Below are 18,994 nucleotides of genomic sequence, written 5' to 3'. Positions count from 1 at the left end.
GTATGCACAGAATTAGAACATCTGTGAAATCACGTGCTAATGGTATGAGATGCTTTATGCAAACTTTCAACCCCATAACTTGCTTTTTCCTCAGAAAGATCTGGAAAGCTCTAGGAGTTCAGTGTGTGCTGTAACAGCTATAGCTGTACAGGAGCTCCTCTAACAGGAGCTTGCAGGTGCTTCCTAGCAGATGCATCAGCATCAGTGCTCCTTTCAAATGCCTGTCTTAGTACCCCAAAGGGGTACTTAGAACCTTAGTAGCCCAAAGGTTCATTCATGCTCTTCGTTCAGATTGATCTTGAGAGTCTAAAAGAGCAGGCTGATGAATCTGTAGCCCATTTACCTTGAATGTCAATAAACCTGGGAAGCCCCAGAAACCTGGTGAAGGACAAAATTGTTCCAGTATTTAACTAAACAGGGTAGTGTAGCTGTGGGTGACTGTGATTGCTGTGCAATATAATTGTAGTGAGGTTGATAGGATGATCAGTTAATAATGATTTATGGCTGAGTAGTGTAATTACTGGCAGTCAATGAGGGTTTGAATCTTGGCCTTCCAACTTGATAATAATTTATCTAACCAAGCCAAATGCATTGCTATAGCAAGGCTTTCTTCAAGTATTAGGTCCAGCACACACTGTGCTTAGAAACTCCTGCAACATTACTTCAATGTTGTATTTTAATTGCTTAAAATTTGGGTAACTGATAGGCCATAGGACATTGCTGTAAATGGAGTATCTTTAATAAGCATTTATGTGTTTCTGTGAGGATTGTTCTCTGGCCTTGTTCCAATAAACTTCATTTATCAGTGGTCTGAAAGAAAATAAATTTCATTGGCTTGCACATGATAGATTGAGAATTGTTAAATGAGAAAATGGAGAAATTGCTGCTGCAGTCTGATCTGGATCTGTTAGCAGTGTGTATTCAAGCAAACAACTGGTGTTTGGCATTATGTGAGGATCCATAGTTCAGATCTGAGTACTGGAAACATTTTTTTATAAAAGGTTTCAGGCTTTTTATCTATTTAAACTTGTCAAAGAGAAGTTATGGAGGCTATATATAAACTTGTTTAGAAAACAGTTCAGTGAGCTTGTACCTGGACACATGTCAGATAGAAATAGAGCTCAGATAAAGTCAGGCTGTTTCATTATTGGAGCAGTATTTCAAGGATCAGGGTGGGTTTTTTGGGCAATAAACACTTCTAAAACAAAACTTCAGTTATTTCATACTGCGAAAAATGCTCTAGTTCAAGCACTAATTGCGTCAAAATGTAGAAATGGAAATAAGCACTAATTCCTTGTTTATATCCCTTCTGGCAGTCACTTCTGTTACTGATGGTTTTTTGGGACATGGGATATACACCACGCTCTTGCTTTATTTTGTTGCTTCTGTTCTGTTTTTCAGTTCAATTTCGCCGTTCAGTATTGAGAGCACAAGGCGTCAGAGGAGGTCTGAGTCTCCAGACTCCAGGAAGCGGCGCATCCATCGGTGTGACTTTGAGGGGTGCAACAAAGTATACACAAAAAGCTCCCACCTGAAGGCTCACCGGAGAACGCACACAGGTAAGATTTGCTGCCACTGTGCACTGTGGTTAAGACAAGCAGGTGCCTTTCTGTCCAATTTAGAGCATAATGAGCTTGTCATCCTACAGTAAGAGCCAAAGGCCTGTACCTGAATAACAGAGATGTCTGTGAGTGCACTGCCATTCTGGTGCAGATCAGAAGTGGGCTTCTGAATGGAGCTTCCCTGTCTTCCACTCTTGGCAGCACAAGACTGGTGTCAGCACTAGCCAGACTCTTCTCAGATGAAACTCAACAGAAAAGTGGCCTCTAGGGACATACTTGCTGTGCTCCAACAAAGGGTGGTCATTCCTTGGGACCAACCAGAGCAAGTCCAGAGAAAACCCTCAAGAGCATACAGTGTGGTCATGAATCTTCAGCTGCATATTTTTTTGCTCTACAGACTTGTTTCTTTTGAAACTACTTGCTTTTACAGATGTAGCCTTTGGAAGCCAGGAGCTCCTGAAATCCTTCAGTTCAGTTCAAGGGCAAACTCAAGTCGTCAGTGTGTCTTTCTGGAGGCTTTCAGAGGCACCCACCCCATACTGGAGTGGGAAGTCATGACTGTATGAGAATTGGTTGCACTAGATTCCTACAGCAGAGATGCAAGAGAGGTGCCTAGAGGAGCTGAGTCGCATTCAGGGGTGACCATACTTAACACTCAGTCAGTACCTGATGTCCTTATTAACTTTATGGCCTGTTACTAGTCTGTACAACAGGCGTTTAAGGATAGCTGAGGCAGTGATGTGTAATAGTTGTAATTTTATTGTGGATAAACTCAGAAGTGGCAATTTGAAGTTATCAAGAGCAAGTCTAAAAGGGGATTGGTTGGATGACTAGAAAGGCAGTGGACAGAACACTCTGAGCCTCAGTGCTATTCCTTACTCTGATGCTGATTTGCTTAAATTAAGTTTATTGATCTCTCTGTTCTTAATGGACTTCAGCATTCCTGTAACTCCCTGAAGGAAAGATTGTGTTTATCCAGCATGTAGGACAGTGTTGTTCTTTGCTGAGAATCTGCTGGCACTTTCTGTGGTCTGGTGTACTCTAAAGAGTATGAGATATTATTTTAGTATCTCATACTAAAATTAGTAATTAGAAAATTACATGAAGGCTTCTCCATTTCAATTAAAGCCGCATCTCCGTCACTCTTTCCAGTATGTCCTTTGGCTGGTGGGACTTCTGTCGAGAGGAGTTCTGAACAAGCTTTCATCCTAATGTCCCCTATTTAAATAATTTCTACAAGCTGTTCAAGTCCCTTCCTTAAACAACAGAAATGTTCTGGTGATCTGAAAATTCCGTTAGATTTCCTTTCAGGACAATTTTCCTCATTTCTTCTTCTCTCCCCTTTCCCATCTTAAATGTGATCTTTCATCCCTAGTCTTCTAATATCTTTTAGATACCCTTACCCTGTCACCTTTTCCTGTCATTCTTGTTTTTCCTGTTTTATCCTGGTCTAACCCTACTCTGTCCCTTTCTTTCTCCCTGCCTGGATTTCTGTGTTTTCTTTTCTTGCCTGGATCGCCCTTTGAGCATTACATGTCTGTAACAGATTCAAAGACAGAGAGCCTGGCAGAGAAGAGCCATAGAGTGTTTGGTTTGAAACAAAAATAACATTTATCTGCTTACACCAAAGGGAGGTCACTCTTCTCTATCCTGCCAGACTGGCAACCAGCCCAGGAGTATAAGCAATCATTGTGTGAGTTACCAAACTAGATGTGGACAACCTCAGAAGTGTCACACCCAAGTCAGCCCAGAAACAGAAGAGACTCTTTTCTACTGTGAGATTTTAAAACTGAGAAATACATTTGTTGGACATCTGTAATTCTTCAGTGATCTCATGGGGCAGACCAGTGCTTGCAGGTAATGTGCCCAAATCAGTGTTATATAGTCAACACTGCTAAATCTCAGACCTGTGCACTTAGGGTGCTCAGAAGTAGGCACTGAAGGCTTGAGAGGATGTAGATAAATCCCAGTTTAAGCATATGTAGCTCTCCACCAGCACAAAAGGAACTTGTCTACCTGATGTAATCGTAAGATCCATATCCCCAGCCGTGGTTCCCTGGCAGCTGGGTGTCAAGGCTGTGCTATCTGTCTGGCATCTCTGGGTAGTCAGAGAAGAGGGATTGGCACCTCTGGGGCATGTTATTCCCTCTTCAGGTATACCCGGGGATTGGCTTGCAAAGGTGCTTCTCTTGCACTGAGTACAGAGGAAGCCCAGATACTTGCCAGGCTGTGAGTTGGCTGAAATGAATTCCCACGCCAAAATACAACTGCCTGAACTGTTTTGTAGTCATGCTGGAAGTTGGTTTATTACTTCAGGGAAAAAGAAAAATAACATTGAATCAAAAGCCTTCATTAAATAGTCAGCTGATAATTGCTTTATATTGACATTGCAGTAGGCATGATGAAAGAAGTGTAGCCTAGAAAAATGGTCAGTGCTGGATTTAGCCAGGGAATCCAGTGGGAAAACCTGTGTCAAGCTGTTAAATGTGTTTTATGGGACACTTCAGAGGTCTTGATAAGAAGTCGGTGTATTCGGACTTATATGTAGCATTGGCCATGAGCGTACTCCATGTACTAATCTCATCTTGCGTTTTTTATCTTGGCCTTTACTTTTGCTTCAGGCAAAATAAGTTAATTATTCACATATGACCCACAGTAATTAGTGCAGTTTTGGATAAGTATAAATGAAGTATGACAGCTATGCATGCAAGAGTGAGCAAGTTTCAGTCGGAAACTTTCCGAGAAAAGATCACAGAAACTCAGCATTGCATAATCTGTACCTTATTTTTTTTAGTCAGGCTGATCTTGCTGACAGTCGTTTACCTAAGCAGTATGTGTTTGAGAACTTTTTTTTTCTCATTTACTCAATGATCTTAAAGATCTTTTCCAGCCTGCATTATTTTCTGTGCATAGCCACTGAAACTTTCACAGTAATTTAGACACAGGAGGAAAAACAATGTGGTATTATGACAGGATGGACAGATTTGTTGGCTGGGAGGTGTACTTCTTTTCATCCTAATGAAGAATGGAAACAGAATATTATAGATGGTAACAGTTTAATTTCATTCTCCTGGGGTAACTCCTAGGTGTTTTAAATATGCTGTCATCTAGCTCCTCAGTATTTGCCACCAGTATCCTCAGAACTTGGTATGCTGGTGTGGGCATGGAGTCCACTGGGGGGCGGGCTTGAATTGTGGATTGTCTCTTGCTCGGAAATCTGCAAGTGAAACCTCTGACTGATAGAGCATTGCATAAATCACACGCACTGGTATTAAATGTCTCTTTCTAGTATCAGCTTCTTGTCGTTGTTTTGCTAAATCATCAAATAAAGCTATCAGGAGGTATCAGGTGTGATGGAGAGCCTTTGGGGCTCGCGGGCAATCTCACAGCTCAGGTTTATCAACTTCTTCTGCAAGGAGAAACTGTGAGAAATTGGCTCACTGGATTTGCGTTGAGTTAGTTTCTGCTTCAGTGAACTTAAAGAAAATTACTAATGTGTGACTCCACAAAGGACTAATCTTTAGAAGTGGGAAAACCAGCAGCCATGGGTTGCATTTCCCGTTTGTGTACATCTGTGTTGCACTTGGCACAAGTGCTGGTGTTGGCCCAGGAATGGGGAGAGTGGTAACTGCTGTTTCCAAGGGGTCTGCAGCTGTGCAGCCCTGGTGGGACTCACCTTCTTCACTTTGCTGCTTTTACTTTGAAGATGGAGAGGGAAACAAGTCAGAATGCTATTTTATGATCTGTATGATCTGGCTATTTCAGTCCTTCTAGGCAGTACAAAAGTTGCCATTGACACTTCCAATAGGACAGCTGAGTCCTGCAGACTAATACTGGTTCTTTCCAGTGTATGAACATCTATACATCTGGAGTTGTTCATGGTTAATTCTAGTTCTGGTTCATCATAGCTACCCCCTTACCATATGGAGAAGCCTAAGGAGTTTAAAACATTGCGTGAAGCATCCTGAAGAAGTCAACAAAGAAGGAAGATGTCTGCTTTGAGGTTATGCAGGACATAATTTTATAGTGTCTGAAACACAAGAGATTTGTTCCCTGTCTCTCTCCTGCACAGGATTTTCATTTCCTGTAGTGGTAATCAGCATTCTGTATTTCTGTGCAACCTTATTTCAAGTTGTTAGTTACAAATTTCTGGAAGAATATGACAGTGCAGCTTTCTGGGGTCAACAGCTGCAAAAGCCCGGGACTTTCCAGGTGGCATGAGGTGGGAATGGATTTAATCTATGGGTGTAGGCACCATATATCCACAGACATGGCTTTGCTCCTGCCTCGGAGGAGTGGAGGAGGCCAGGGTCTGTACCCAGAGCACTTTTGTGGTACTCAGATACTGCAACTGCTGCTCTTGATCCGTGAGCCCCCGCTGGAACTGGGTCTGAATCAGCCTTCTCAATGCTGCTGCTGCAGTAGGGGGGCTGCTCTGTCACGTTCTTATGGAGCCAGGCTGAATATAGCCCCCAGGCCAAGTAAATTTTTTAGTGTTTCGTGCTTTGTCCTTGATCAACGCCTATATCATTCCTGAGAGATGAGAGCAAATACCTTTGCCACAGACGTAAGGAAGCCTATTTGTCAGTGTCAAGGGGTCTTCAGCAGTTCTACGTGGAGACAGTAAACATCTCAGAAGTACAGATTTGTACCTGAGAAAATGACAGCATTCCGTCCCCAAGATGTTCTTTGTAGCTGGGTTGAGACACCACCCTGGAAGAGAGAGGACTAGTGAGTACATGGGTGTTTTATTTAGTCTGTGCTTTTTCAAACATTGCATTCCTCTCACTCACTGTTGCTCCATATATTATTTTAATATGAAAGGGCCCCTGTCATTAGTCTTTGTTCACATTTTCCTTTGAGCGCTTTCAGAGTGGACTTAAAAAGTCAGAGGCACCAAAAAAGCTATTTTTGTTCTGTAGGTTTTAAAACTCCATTCATTCCTGTTGTTTTCTTTAAGGTCTGTTTAATGCCTTTTGCTAACTATAAGTTCCAGAGAGATATTTACAGATTTGTAATCCCTTCTTCAGACAAATATTGGGAAGAGGAAACATTTTTTAAATAATCTGTCTGGATTTTACTTGAACTGTGTAGATTTTTGGTCTCTAACACCTCCACCTGCCAGACTCACTCTTCAAAACCCCAGCTCTTCTTTCTCATGTCCTATGTTCTTGTCCCTGAGCTCTTCCTGAACCCTGAAAATCTGTCAGGTGAAAAAACCCCCAGCAGCAGGTTCCTATTCTGTTTCAGAAACTGGGAATTTAAATAAACAAAGTCAATTTAAAAATTAATTTGCTTTAAGCAAAATAGGAGGTTCTATTTGTGTTGGGTGATGCTTTTATTTTTTAAGAAATACTTTCTTTTAGTGTTTGAAATTTATTGCCAGTTTCAATAAACAGTAGAGCTTTCCAATGTGAAAATGAGTATATTTCACAGAAGTTTTCCTTTTTAGCCTTTCTGCTCTTTCTTCGTGCAGTGTCTCTTTAGAAGATAAACAGATTATTTAATAAATGAAACCTCAACCTACTCCCATTGAGGCAGCAGGCTTCACATTTTAGGACAGAAATATATTTAAAAGCAGATCTGGTCTGCTGGTGCAGTATGTACCAGAGTTGTAAGGGCAGGCTCACCACAGCCATCACAGCCTAGGAAGGTGATGTAGAAGGGAGAACCTCTGGGCATGGTGAGACAGTTGTCTGAGTGCAGCTAGTTACAGGCAGGTGTCCATACCAGAAGGAGCTTGTACATCCAGTTCCCTTCCAATAGCTGCTCTGTGGAAAGTTAAATGATTTCATTCCTGGCACATTTTGCAAGCTCTGAATTCACCTTACACACAGGGAGTCATTCCTCTGCATTGTAGGTCTGATGCCGTGCCGATATGGAAGAGTGCCCGTGTGGTTATTCCAAGGCACTTTGATGGGAAAGCAAGTCTAATTGTGTCTGTGATTACTTTCAGTCTCAAGGTTATGAAAAATATTTTCAACAGTGCCCCTTGACTTTGTAAATATGGGGTGCATATGTGTTTTGTCTGTGTGTGGCACGAGGGAATAATGATAATTTCATTATGCAGAATAAGATTTTCTCTAAGCCAACCATTTAGTACTTAATTCTCTACCTCCAAAGAACTGCAGTTCATCTAAGGTCTCTGGCGTGATTGTGGTCTACCATTTGTAGCCCTGAAGTGCCATGAAGGCAAGAAAAATGTCTTTACTCCCACTACTTCCAAAACACTTTCCCAGATGTTGCACCCAGACCTGGAGGAATAAAAACACAGTACACGGTTTCCAGCTCTTGCAGCCAACTCAGTCCCCAGCAGAGGGAACAACAATTTGTTGCTGATGATACCCCATGTCTTTTGGGAGGTGTGTCTGAAGTTGGTTGTGCCCATCCTGTCCTTGTTAGGGCAACCTTCAGTTGGAAACAGAGTCTTTGAGAGTGCAGTGTGCTCAAAACTGCATGTAAGCATCATAAAACCTTTAAAAAATGTTTTATTCAGGTTTTCTTCTTTCCTGCCTTCTTTTTTTTTTTTCATGCATAAAAGCAAACAAGAGCTAGATCCTGAAAATTAGTGTTTCCATTTTTCACATTTTTGCAAATAAGCAGTTATAAACGTGGGTAAATTCTACAAAAACTTGTTTCATGGGAAAGTAAAAAGATCTGATGAAACCTGTGTAGAATGAAGAGTTATTTTCTGCACTCCAGTGTTTTCTCCATGTAGGATATGAAATAGTGGTATTTTGATCACAGTAATGAGCTTTCCTCTTGTCCCTTGTCATGCATATTTTTGTCACTTAATATTTTTCTTTAGTATTATATTTATTTAATCTACTTTTTATTGTGATAAAATTTGGTATATCTTCTTTTAGGAAGTTTAATTTCATTTCCAACTCACCTAAATGGGAGGTGGGTTTTTCTAATGCTCTGTTTCTGTACGCAGCTCAGCACACCAGTGCCCATGGTCTGCTTGAGCCTGACTTGAGCACAGTGCAAGCATGAAATAATAAGTTGTGCAAAACTGCGTGAGACAAAACTCATCCCTTGGAGCCTTTTAGTTGTTTTTTGTTTTTTTTTTTTTGTTTTTTTTTTTTTTTTTTTTTTTGTTATTTTGGTGTTTTTTTTTTTTTTTTTTGTCTTATTTTGTTTTGTTTTGTTGGTTTTTTGGGTTTTTTTTGTTTGGTTTTTTTGGTTTTGTTTTGTTTTTTGTTTTTGTGGGGTTTTTTTGTTTGGTTTGGGGTGGTTTTTTTGTTTTTTTAAATTATTATTTCTTTGGCAGGTTTTCATTGTTGGTTTGAGGGGGTTTTTTTCAGAAAACAAAAGGAAGGTCGAAGTTTCACACTGAGAAACATGAGTATGTCTCTTGATGAACATGGTGGAGCAATGCCAGGAGGAGTGACAGGACCAGCATTGAAGACAGATGGGTAGGGAAGTGGGACTTGTTTGGTGTCTCCCTTGCAGTTGTAGACCACAGTGAAGAAAAGGTGTTTTATTTGGGGAAGGCCAGACTGAAGCCCAAGCCTACAGCACCCCAGTTAAGGAGAGTAAATGTGCAGGTTTGCTGGCACCCTCAATACACTTGGCTGCTGATGGAAGTATGGATCTGTTGCATCACCTTTCCCAAATACTTTAGTGAGTGAAGGCTGCTCTAAGAAGCAAAACCTCAGTCTTTTCCCAAAGCACTGAAAATTCAGCAGTCTCATATATTTGCTGTGGCTGTTGTGAAGAAAAAAACTTCATGTCATCTTCCACTACAGATATATCTGTATGTGTTAAGTGTATATGTATATGCAGTTAACATATACTTAAAAACTTATATATACCCACAGGAAACAAATTTCAGGAAGGTTAATAAAATGATATTTTTCATAAGCTGTTGGGACTTCATCTGGCTCCTGGATTCAGGTGCACAGGAAGAAGCTTTTTGCATTTCCAAATGTTTTACTTTTTCTATTTTTACAGGAGTCAAAATTTATCCTACTGCATCAGCAGCACCCTTGGCAATGTACGTAACTAATCCTTGTCCCCGAGCATTAATTCATTCATATGTCAGTCACACAGTACTTGGTAGGGCCCATTCTGGGGCAAAGTCTCTGCAGAAGCCCCAGAAAGAGAAAATATGGAATTTGCTTGGATTCCCCCTCTTTGTTTCTTTTCTATGCATGTGATTACAGAGCAGAGCAGAGACTGATACAATGGGTTTACCTTCTTAAATTACAGCAAATTGAATTTTGTGATTTTAGTCCCAAAGGCTTTTTTGTATTTAAATTGCGTCAGCCTGGGGCAGCTCTATACCTAGAGTGGCATGTGGGACAATAGTAGTAGAAGGAGAGAAGTAGGGTTGCCAGCCTAGTACTGGTCTTGGAGAGGGAGTGAGAAGAAGGGCCAGGATGGCAAACAGGACCAGAGCTCATCAGTGCAGTGAAATGAAAACGTGGTCATGTGTTTTGTTGTGAGGACTCCCACCTGAATTATCACAAGTGGAGTTTGTAAATAATGAGTTCAAGGGCTACCAAAGTGTAATGAAGTTCTGTCTCTTCTTCTGTGGAGTGGAGGTTGTAACTATATATTTGAACTGAAGAAATTGTTTTGTTCCCAGTTTCCACATGAAGAAACCATGTCCCTGTGCTTTGCCTAAGTCAGACTGAGAACAAGAAATAAAAACCTGAACTTCAAGACGTGTCCCAGGCAGCACAGTATGTTCCTGTTCTGCTCGTAGAAATTGTTTTGCCAGACTTGCTCAACTTATACGAAACTAATCTCTTCCCGGAAAGATTTTATTTGCATATTTTGACAATACTGAAACATAAAAGTCAAATTGCCTATGTTCACCAAAAGATAGAGAGTGAACTAGTAACTGCATTACGTAAATAATTGAATTAGATTTTTGCATCAAAATGATTGAAAATATGTCAAAGTTTTAAAGGGTTTAAGCCAAGATCTAGAACTTTCATTACAGAAATTAAGGTGTTCCTGATATGTAAGTCATAGCCTTGCTGTTCACTCTCAGCAGTTTTGGGAAGGCTGATGCTCTCTGGTTCAGTTTTCCTACCTGCAGAATGAACTTGATATTTGTTACACAGTACTACTGTGAAAGGAGACTTTTATGAGGGATTACATTTTCAAAAAAGCTTTGTAAGACACTTTAAAGTTGTAAAGTGCTTGATAAGTGCTCTATTTTTTCATTAAAAAATTATACTAATAAAAATATCACATAAAATGTAAGAACTGTCATTTTTTCCTTTCCCCCATGTCTGAAAGCTAAGCTCCCCTATTCTTCTGGGAGTGCCTGAGGATGTTCATTATCAGATAGTGTTTTTGCTGTTAAAAGATTCTTTTCTGCCTGAAATTCCTTATTTTTAGTAGAAAGGCAAAATCTAATTAGCTATCATTTGTGGTTTTCAATATATGATTTCTTCTCCTAGAGTCCTGTCAGTATGGGTGCAGTAGGACTGTCCCATATGCTCAGAACAATTCTGGTGTTTACATGGGAGCTGAAAGCAGCTGACATAAATACTACACATTACATATATTGCATAACATCCTGTAGCAGAAACCAAACCAGGGGTAACCAGGAGATGTCCTCAACCCTGCAAAACTGCAGATCTGTTCACTTTGACTAGAAAATGTAGCATATCAGACATAGGCAGAGGCATGTTTGCTGGCTTATTTATTTTCTTCCAATTTGTTTTGGGCTAAATCCTTGTGACCTCCCTGTTTTTATGTGAGGAATACATCTCCAAAATAATGGAAAATATGCCCCAGTAGAAACCTGGGGCATAAAGATGTATGTATCAGAACTGGGCATATTCCACCTATTAAACTGTGCAAATTTCACGAAAACCCATTCTATTTTGTGAATGGGCTAAGCATTGTCATCTCCTCCATGCCCCCATCCTCCCTGTCTGGAATTACTACACAAATTTATACATCAGGTTTTGTTTTCATGTGCTTTCTAACTGTGTCTTTCACAGGGTGAGGAAAGCTTAAACACAGAAAAAACCTGACCAGATTGCTAAACCTTTACCCCTGAGCAGTCCCCTATGTTTATTTCCTTCTTGTCTCTTATTTGGAATAAAAGTGTTAGCAATTTTAGTTTCAAAATTCTGCGTGCCACTGTAGGGAGCAGCTGCAGCGAAGTGACGTAGTAACTCAAGAGTCATGGTGACAATTCCATGTGCAGAAAAAATGGATAGATAGGGATGTCTGAGGAGGACATAAATAAGAAGGGCCATGGCACTTATCTGTAATACCAGAAAGAGAGGGGAGTTCATGCCAGAGGAAGAGAACTGTTTACAGCTTGAGCACTGGGATATTTTCTGTCCTGGAAGTAGACAGTGTTACCTCATGGTTGCCAAGAGCCTGCTAAACTGCTGGATAAATGAAACTTAAATAACACACAAATTAAACGAACTGCAAGTGTGCATGGGGCATCTGCAATTGCAGTAAATAAGGTTCCTCGTCTAAGGAATTAATATAAGCTCAGCTCTGTTTTCCTGCAGTTCCAGAACAGTTTCCCTACTGGCAGAATAACTCTAACTATTTACATGGTGGTTTTGTGGTGTCTGTCTTTGAAACATCTGGTCTGGCATCAAATACAGATACCAGCTAGTTGATAGGCAGAGGATAACTGCTGAGGAACATCCCACGTGGGAAATTCTGCACAGCACAGGACCCTGGTCCCTTCATCTGTTACATGGCATATCTTGTGCTGGTACCTACACAGAGTTTTTTAAATAAGGAGTACGTGAATGTCAACAGGCTATACAGTAAAAGTTTGAGAGATTTATTTCCCTGGGTGAATGGTCTTCCAGATGTCAGGGTACATGAATAAAGCTATGGGAAGACAGATGTTAGGCTGTGTGAAGGGTGGAAAATTTGGAAATGGCTGAAGAGTGGTTATTATTCAGCATTATTAATTCAATATTTGAGGAATTTTGGAGGATTTAATGAGCAGCAGTCGTAACCATGTTTTTAAGAGCCTAAGTGAGAGGAGAATTGGTAGGTTAGGAAAATTACTATGGTAAAAGTAATTAAACTAATTTGGTTTGTCGCATCTGGACTACAAAAGGCATGGTTTTGGAGGGTTCTTAGAAATAGATGTTGTGTTAATAGAAGATTGAAAAATGACTATTCCCATTTAGAGCATTGACTCATCTCTTCAAAACTTTGTAATTAACTCCACCAAATAATAGAAAATACTAATTTTCTACAGAGAACTGTTTAGAAATACTTTTTCATGCTCCAGGGTCCTGCTTGATCTATGTAAATGGCTGTTGTGGTGTACAGTTCACTATCCATGTATTGCAGGACAAAGCTGCAGAATAGTATTGGAATTGCTCTGTGTTTTGGGATATATATTTTTGTCAGGTTTCAGGACAAAACAATAGAGCTCTCTAAGACGTGCAGAAGTCGAGGGTCAACAAATATTCACAGCTTCAGGCATCTATTTTAAATTGATAGGTTCTTTAAATCTTCACAGATTCAGAATATTGAACTAACAGGATTTTATCTTCTTCCGGTTTTCCTTTTCTCCTTCTCCAAATTGCCACATGTTTTTAGTTTCTTTCTGCAGCTCTTCTTGCTTCCAATTTCCCAAAACTGTCTACCGTTTTGACTTCTTCATTCCTGTGTTTCCACCACCCCAGGCAAAACTCACACAGCCTTCATTTGCTCCTTAAAGCTGAACGAGAATTTGAGTGTCTGGGTGCATGAGGAATCCATGTGCCCATATTTTAACCCCAAGAGTTTCTTAAACACTTAAACTCAAGGGCTCTCAAAGAGACAGAAGTGTCTGAGTCAGAATGGTTGAGTGTTTGACTTCAACTCCACTGCAATCCAATCTTGAAATGCAGATAGATAGATAGATAGATAGATAGATAGATAGATAGATAGATAGATAGATAGATAGATAGATAGATGCAGTTAAGTTCTTCCAGTATTTTCCACCTCCTCACACACTGCTCTCTGGGTTGCCCTGCTGAGGCCATCTCCCCTCTGTTGGTTGCACTGAGGATTTCAGCCATGAGTGCTCAATCTCTCATCAGGCAATGCTGGTATGGGGTAGCTGACACCAGCTTCTCAGCTTGTAGCAGTTCTGCTCCTGCTGGTCCTCTCTCTATCATTTGAACTCCTGGGTCTTCTGGTTTTGACGGACTCAGTCTTCTTCATGTCTGGGATGACACCAAACAAAAGGTTAAGAGTTAGTATATGAAGGAAAATTTTTTCTAGCACTCGAGCATGCACAAATAATGTAGCTATTTAAGAGAAAAGTAGTAGTACTATTCCTTCCCCAAAAATAAGACTTGTGTAAAATGTTGATTAAGCTTAATGAACAATCATGTCTTTCACAGTTGTCTTTACAGTGCATATGAGTGAATGTCTTCACAATAATGCTACTTTGTCAGGTTTTTTCTTTCTTACACTAAATGTATAAATTTAATTTAAAACAAAGAGAGGTCCTCTTAGGTTGAACTTGTAAGAGTGATTCTCCTTTGGTGGAGTAAATACCTTGGAAGGAATGTCGTCAGTCCTGTCTCTTTCGCATAGCTCTGTGAGGGCTGGGTAGGCAGGGCTCACTGAGGAGGGACGCTGGAAGCGACACTTGGGAACTCCAGCTGCGTGATCTGCACTCACATCCGTCCATCAGCTGACTTTCATTTCTTACCTGAAACAATACTGTTTTAATGGATGAACTAAACAAACTGTTTCTGGTATTTCTATGCAAATCATCCCTTTCTGCATTGGGTTCTGTTTTATGCTGAGGAAAGGAAGATCTAGAATTCTGTGTACCAAGGGGAAGGATTTCATGGATATCTTCAGTATTGTTATTAGTGATCTAGACAAGGGGATCAAGTGCACCCATAGTAAGTTTGCAGATGACACCAAGTTGGGGAGTGTTGATCTGCTAGAGGGTAGGAAAGCTCTACAGAGGGACCTGGACAGGCTGGATTCATGGGCCGAGGCCAGTTGTCTGAGACTGAACAAGATCAAGTGCTGGATCCTGCACTTGGGTCACAACAACCCTATGCAATGCTACAGGGTGGGGAAAGAGAGGCTGGAAAGCTGCCCAGCAGAAAAAGATCTAGGGGTGCTTACCAGTAGCTGGTGAACATGAGGCAGCAGGGCCCAGGTGGTCAAGAAGGCCAATGGCATCCTGGCCTGTATCAGCACAAGTGTGGCCAGCAGGACCAGAGCAGTGTTTGTGCCCCTGCACTTGGCACTGGTGAGGCCACACCTTGAACCCTGCGTTGAATTTTGTCCTTCTCACTAGAAGAAAGACATTGAGCTGCTGGAGTGTGTCTAGAGAAGGACAGTGAAGCTGGTGAAGGTTGTGGGCACAAGTCTTGCAAAGAACAGCTAAGAGAAGGGATGTTCCTCAGGCTGGAAACAGAGAAGGTCGGGCAGAAGCTTTTTGCTTTCTACAAAAACCTGAGAGGAAGTTGTTACAAGGTGGAGGTCGATCTCCCAGATAATAAGCGATAGGACAAAAGGAAATGGCCTCAAGTTACACCAAGGCTGCACCAAGATAGGTTTAGATTGTGTGTTAGGAAAAAAAGTCCTCACCTGGTTGTCCAGTGAGGTAGGTGAGTCTCCATCCCTGAAGATGTTTAAAATTTCAGATGTTTTTAAGTAAGAATGCAGAGCCTAAGAAGAATCTGTTGTCTGAAAGTGTCTGTGGTCAAAGAGGCCAACTGTGGTGGTATGTGGCGAACAGGGGTTCAAATGTGTATTGAGGAATGGGCAGGACAAGCGCTGCGCTTGAAAAACGTTGGTGTGGTGTGACAAGAGCGTTGGAATCAACCTGCCAAGTTGGATGGGGGTACTGCTATATTTGTACAGTGCTCTGCACCAACTGTTTGTGGCAAGAATATCTATGTAAGACAGTTTGGTGACGAATTTGAGCACATTTTGTAGCACTGTGTCACTGGCAAGAGTGTGCATCCCACCATCTGCCATGTAGCTTGTGCCTGCCTGTCCAGCTCACAGCAGCTGCTGGATTTGAGATGCCCAACACTGTGGCCACCCGCTGGCAATGAGCACTATTTGGTGCTCTGTGCTTGGTTGGGGAGTACAAAACTATCTAGGCTGAGTTGCTGCTGGTGTAAGTACAGGTTGTGGTCAGAGCCCTGATCGCTGGTTCTCCTTGCAGCAACTGTTTCCCACCCCCATCTGACATCAAAACTGTAGCACAGCCCAGATGGTGCACAGAAGGTACCAACCCAAGGAGCTCAAATGTTGCTGACAACCTCGCTGACATGTCATGCTGATGTCTGTACAGCACTCAATTTCCTTACAGAGGCCATTTCAGCTGGATTTTTCAGGGCTGTTTGAACTTTGTGATGATACTCTTACTTGGGAATTTTCTTTTGAAACCAAGGGCTCTCTGCAAAGCATTTATTGACTTTTGAAAAGACGCAAGGAGGGAGGTTCTGCCTACAAAAAAGCAAGTGTTGCATCACTGGTTCATGTAATTGAAGTAGTTTCTTGCAAGCTGCTCATGATTCATATGAGATAATGAATAACTGAAGAATGATTGTGCCTAGCAAAGGGAACAGTTGTCGCAGAGATGCTCTTTTGTTGTCCAGGTTGTGATTAGCTGGTTTCAGAAGGGGAAGTAAAATTTCAGAGACACAAAAGGAAGATAAATACAGACCTCACACAGTTTCCTTTCCTCAGTTTTGGTTTATGCTGAACTGTTGGGTCAAGGTAACTGCCAAGAGCATTTCTGTAGACACTGAAGGTGAGTGATAGAAGTCACAAAGTATAGCCTAAAAACACACCAAAAATGGGATTTTAAACAGTTTGCTTTATGCAAGTACAAAATCCAGTGTGGCTGTATTAATCTTCTACTCTGAGATGATACAACATTGTTCTTACCCTTAAATGTAAAGCAAGATGGTGGGATTTTCCAAAAATCTACGTTAGCCCAAGTCTGAGCTCACTAAAGTAAATGGGTATTTATGAACAGTATTGTGCAAGTCCCATGGCTAAGTACGTTTTAAAGTTGCACACCATTCCTAGTAATATCTTCTGCAAAAATAATTTTACTGAAAGTAAGTGCAGTAAATAAAGAGGAGGTTTTGCAGATTGAATTTTTAAGTTTCATTAGGAAATTGTAGTTGATTTTTACCAGCTTAACTAAGAAATGTCTCGGAGTGCTGTTTACACAAATAACCAGAAACCTTCATGAATATTGTAGAATAATGGGAAGTCTGTGTCAGCCTGTGGTAAATTGAAAAAATACCAGGTAATGTGGTCATTTGGGGAGAAAGTGTAGCCTGGCAAGATGAGGGCCGCAAACTTGTATGGTAATCATGAGAATAATTACACAGCCCTCTGTCCTGATGTTAATCCTCACATCATCCCTGCAAGGTAGGATCTGTATTATTGCCTTAATCCTGTTGATTTTCTTAGTCATGTGAATGCCACAGGAATGATAAATCGCAAGGCTCTTTTTCTTATATTCAGCAGATCCAGTACCTCATAATAGTGTAATTTGGCCTAAAGCAACCCCTAGGCAGTGCATGTTCATGGGAAGCGTGCAGAGGGGATTGTGGGGATTAATAGCAACAAGGGGAAAGTCACAACCTGTTTTTCCCCCTCCCCTCTTTCTTTTGTTTCTCCCAGGAGAAAAACCCTACAAGTGTACCTGGGAAGGCTGCACCTGGAAGTTTGCTCGATCCGATGAACTGACGAGGCATTACCGCAAGCACACGGGAGTGAAGCCATTCAAGTGTGCAGACTGTGACCGCAGCTTCTCCCGCTCGGATCACTTGGCGCTCCACCGCCGCAGGCACATGCTGGTTTGAGAAACGCTACCTGTTCCAGCTGAGTTTAAGAGCTGGGTCTCTTAACTACCCGCAGTGAATTCAGCAGGGCTGAATCCCCCTCTACAGTGTTAACAGGCAGGGCTTTCCCTGATGTCTGTAACAGAAAGTAATAACAGAAATTTACAAAAAGCAGGAAAAGAAGTGCCACTCTTCTCCTCGCCATCTGAAGTTAACCCTGTCTGCCCCTCAGCATGGCTACCCCCTGAAAGTGTCATCACAATCACCTGGGAAATAGCAGCCGAGATGCTACAGGAACGGGCATTATTTTACATGCTGCATCCTTTGACAAAAAATGTTTATAGCTTGTATGTTTTCTCAGCTGCCAGACATTTTGTTCCTGAAAAATCACTGCTGACTGGAGGATAGATACTGATAGGACTGATGATGATGATGATGATGATGATGATGATGATGATGATGATAATGGTGATGATGAGAGCAAGACCGCTAGATCTGTGTTATGCCATCTTTTCCCCTTGTTTTCAATACCATCTGGCTGGTGTCAGCACTGCACCAGAGCTGTGCTACAGACAAGCTGCGTGTGAATAGGCAAGAAGATTCTGCTGGAGAGGTCCCGCTGCCAGAGCTGGAGGGTTGCTTGATCAGACTTCTGCAATAATGATGGTGGCATTTTAATATCATACACATTTTGTCATTATGCCCTAGAGGACACCAGCCATTTAACCTTTTTCTTTCATCTTTTTTTTCCTTCTTTTCTTTCGTTGTTGTTGTTGAAGTCTGTGAAGTAAGCAAAGGGCAGCAGCATATCTGCTGAAATACCATATTAAGTATCTGTATCTTACCATGGACTTATTTAGATCCATTTTCTGATTTGTATAGAAAGACCCCACCTGAAAACAACTACCCTATTCTCAATATGCCATTTTCTTTCATGCAGGTATCCTCTTCCCCACAACCATTATTTCAACCCAAGGAAATAGTCAGATCTTGTACGTGCTGGTATCAAGGTTAGTGGTATAGCCATTCATGATATGGAATTGAATGTATCATCAGAACAAAACAGAGAAGAAATGGCTGCATCCCTTGCAGAGAAAAAGCAATAATGAACAAAATGGCTCTTGAGACAATAATTTACTCCACACCAATAGAAGTGGGGGGTATGTGGAAGCAGCATGTAGGATTTAAACATTTAAGTTAATCTTTTTGCTGGTTTCACTGACCTGCTAGATGCCACAATTACGTACTTTTATTTCCTTTACCATAATACTTGTGTCTGGAAGGCTGGAAAGATAAAGGAAAGAATTGATTGTTGAGGAGGTAGTGGGTGAACTGTAAGTAGGACAGAGAAATATTTCTGCAAGACATTAGATTTCTCCCTGGGAGTTAGGGAATAACAAGTTTTTGCCAGCTGTCTAGTATGATATAAATGGCCCTCTATGGATACCAGTGGCTGCCTCTGCTGGGATTTTCAATCCAAGCCTTTTCAGATTAAATAAAAGGAAATTCTTGATCATTCCCATACAACCCTGTAATTGCAAACCAATTTGTATTAATTGAATTATGTAGGGAAGAGAGAAACTCTTAGTCATCAGTTATTCATGCAAACAGAACAGTGTTTTTCTGTTTTCTTTCCTCACAAGGATC

At 41.1% G+C, this 18,994-nt stretch overlaps 1 protein-coding gene across 2 annotated transcripts in view; it reads left to right on the top strand.

The window, feature by feature from the left end:
* The window catches only part of KLF12 (KLF transcription factor 12), a 224,714-nt gene extending 206,456 nt beyond the window's left edge, over positions 1-18,258 (top strand). For both annotated transcript variants that reach the window (XM_063392220.1, XM_063392219.1), the window contains 2 exons: positions 1,402-1,559; positions 17,187-18,258. In XM_063392220.1, the coding sequence (XP_063248290.1) occupies positions 1,402-1,559; positions 17,187-17,368 (340 nt within the window). In that variant the 3' untranslated portion in view covers positions 17,369-18,258. The remainder of the gene's footprint in view (positions 1-1,401; positions 1,560-17,186) is intronic.
* The last annotated feature ends 736 nt before the right edge of the window (positions 18,259-18,994 follow it).

The sequence above is a fragment of the Prinia subflava genome, chromosome 3, assembly GCF_021018805.1.
Source record: "Prinia subflava isolate CZ2003 ecotype Zambia chromosome 3, Cam_Psub_1.2, whole genome shotgun sequence".
Taxonomy (NCBI): domain Eukaryota; kingdom Metazoa; phylum Chordata; class Aves; order Passeriformes; family Cisticolidae; genus Prinia; species Prinia subflava.
Note: the sequence above shows the minus strand (reverse complement) of the source record. Positions and strands in the feature narration are given on the sequence as shown.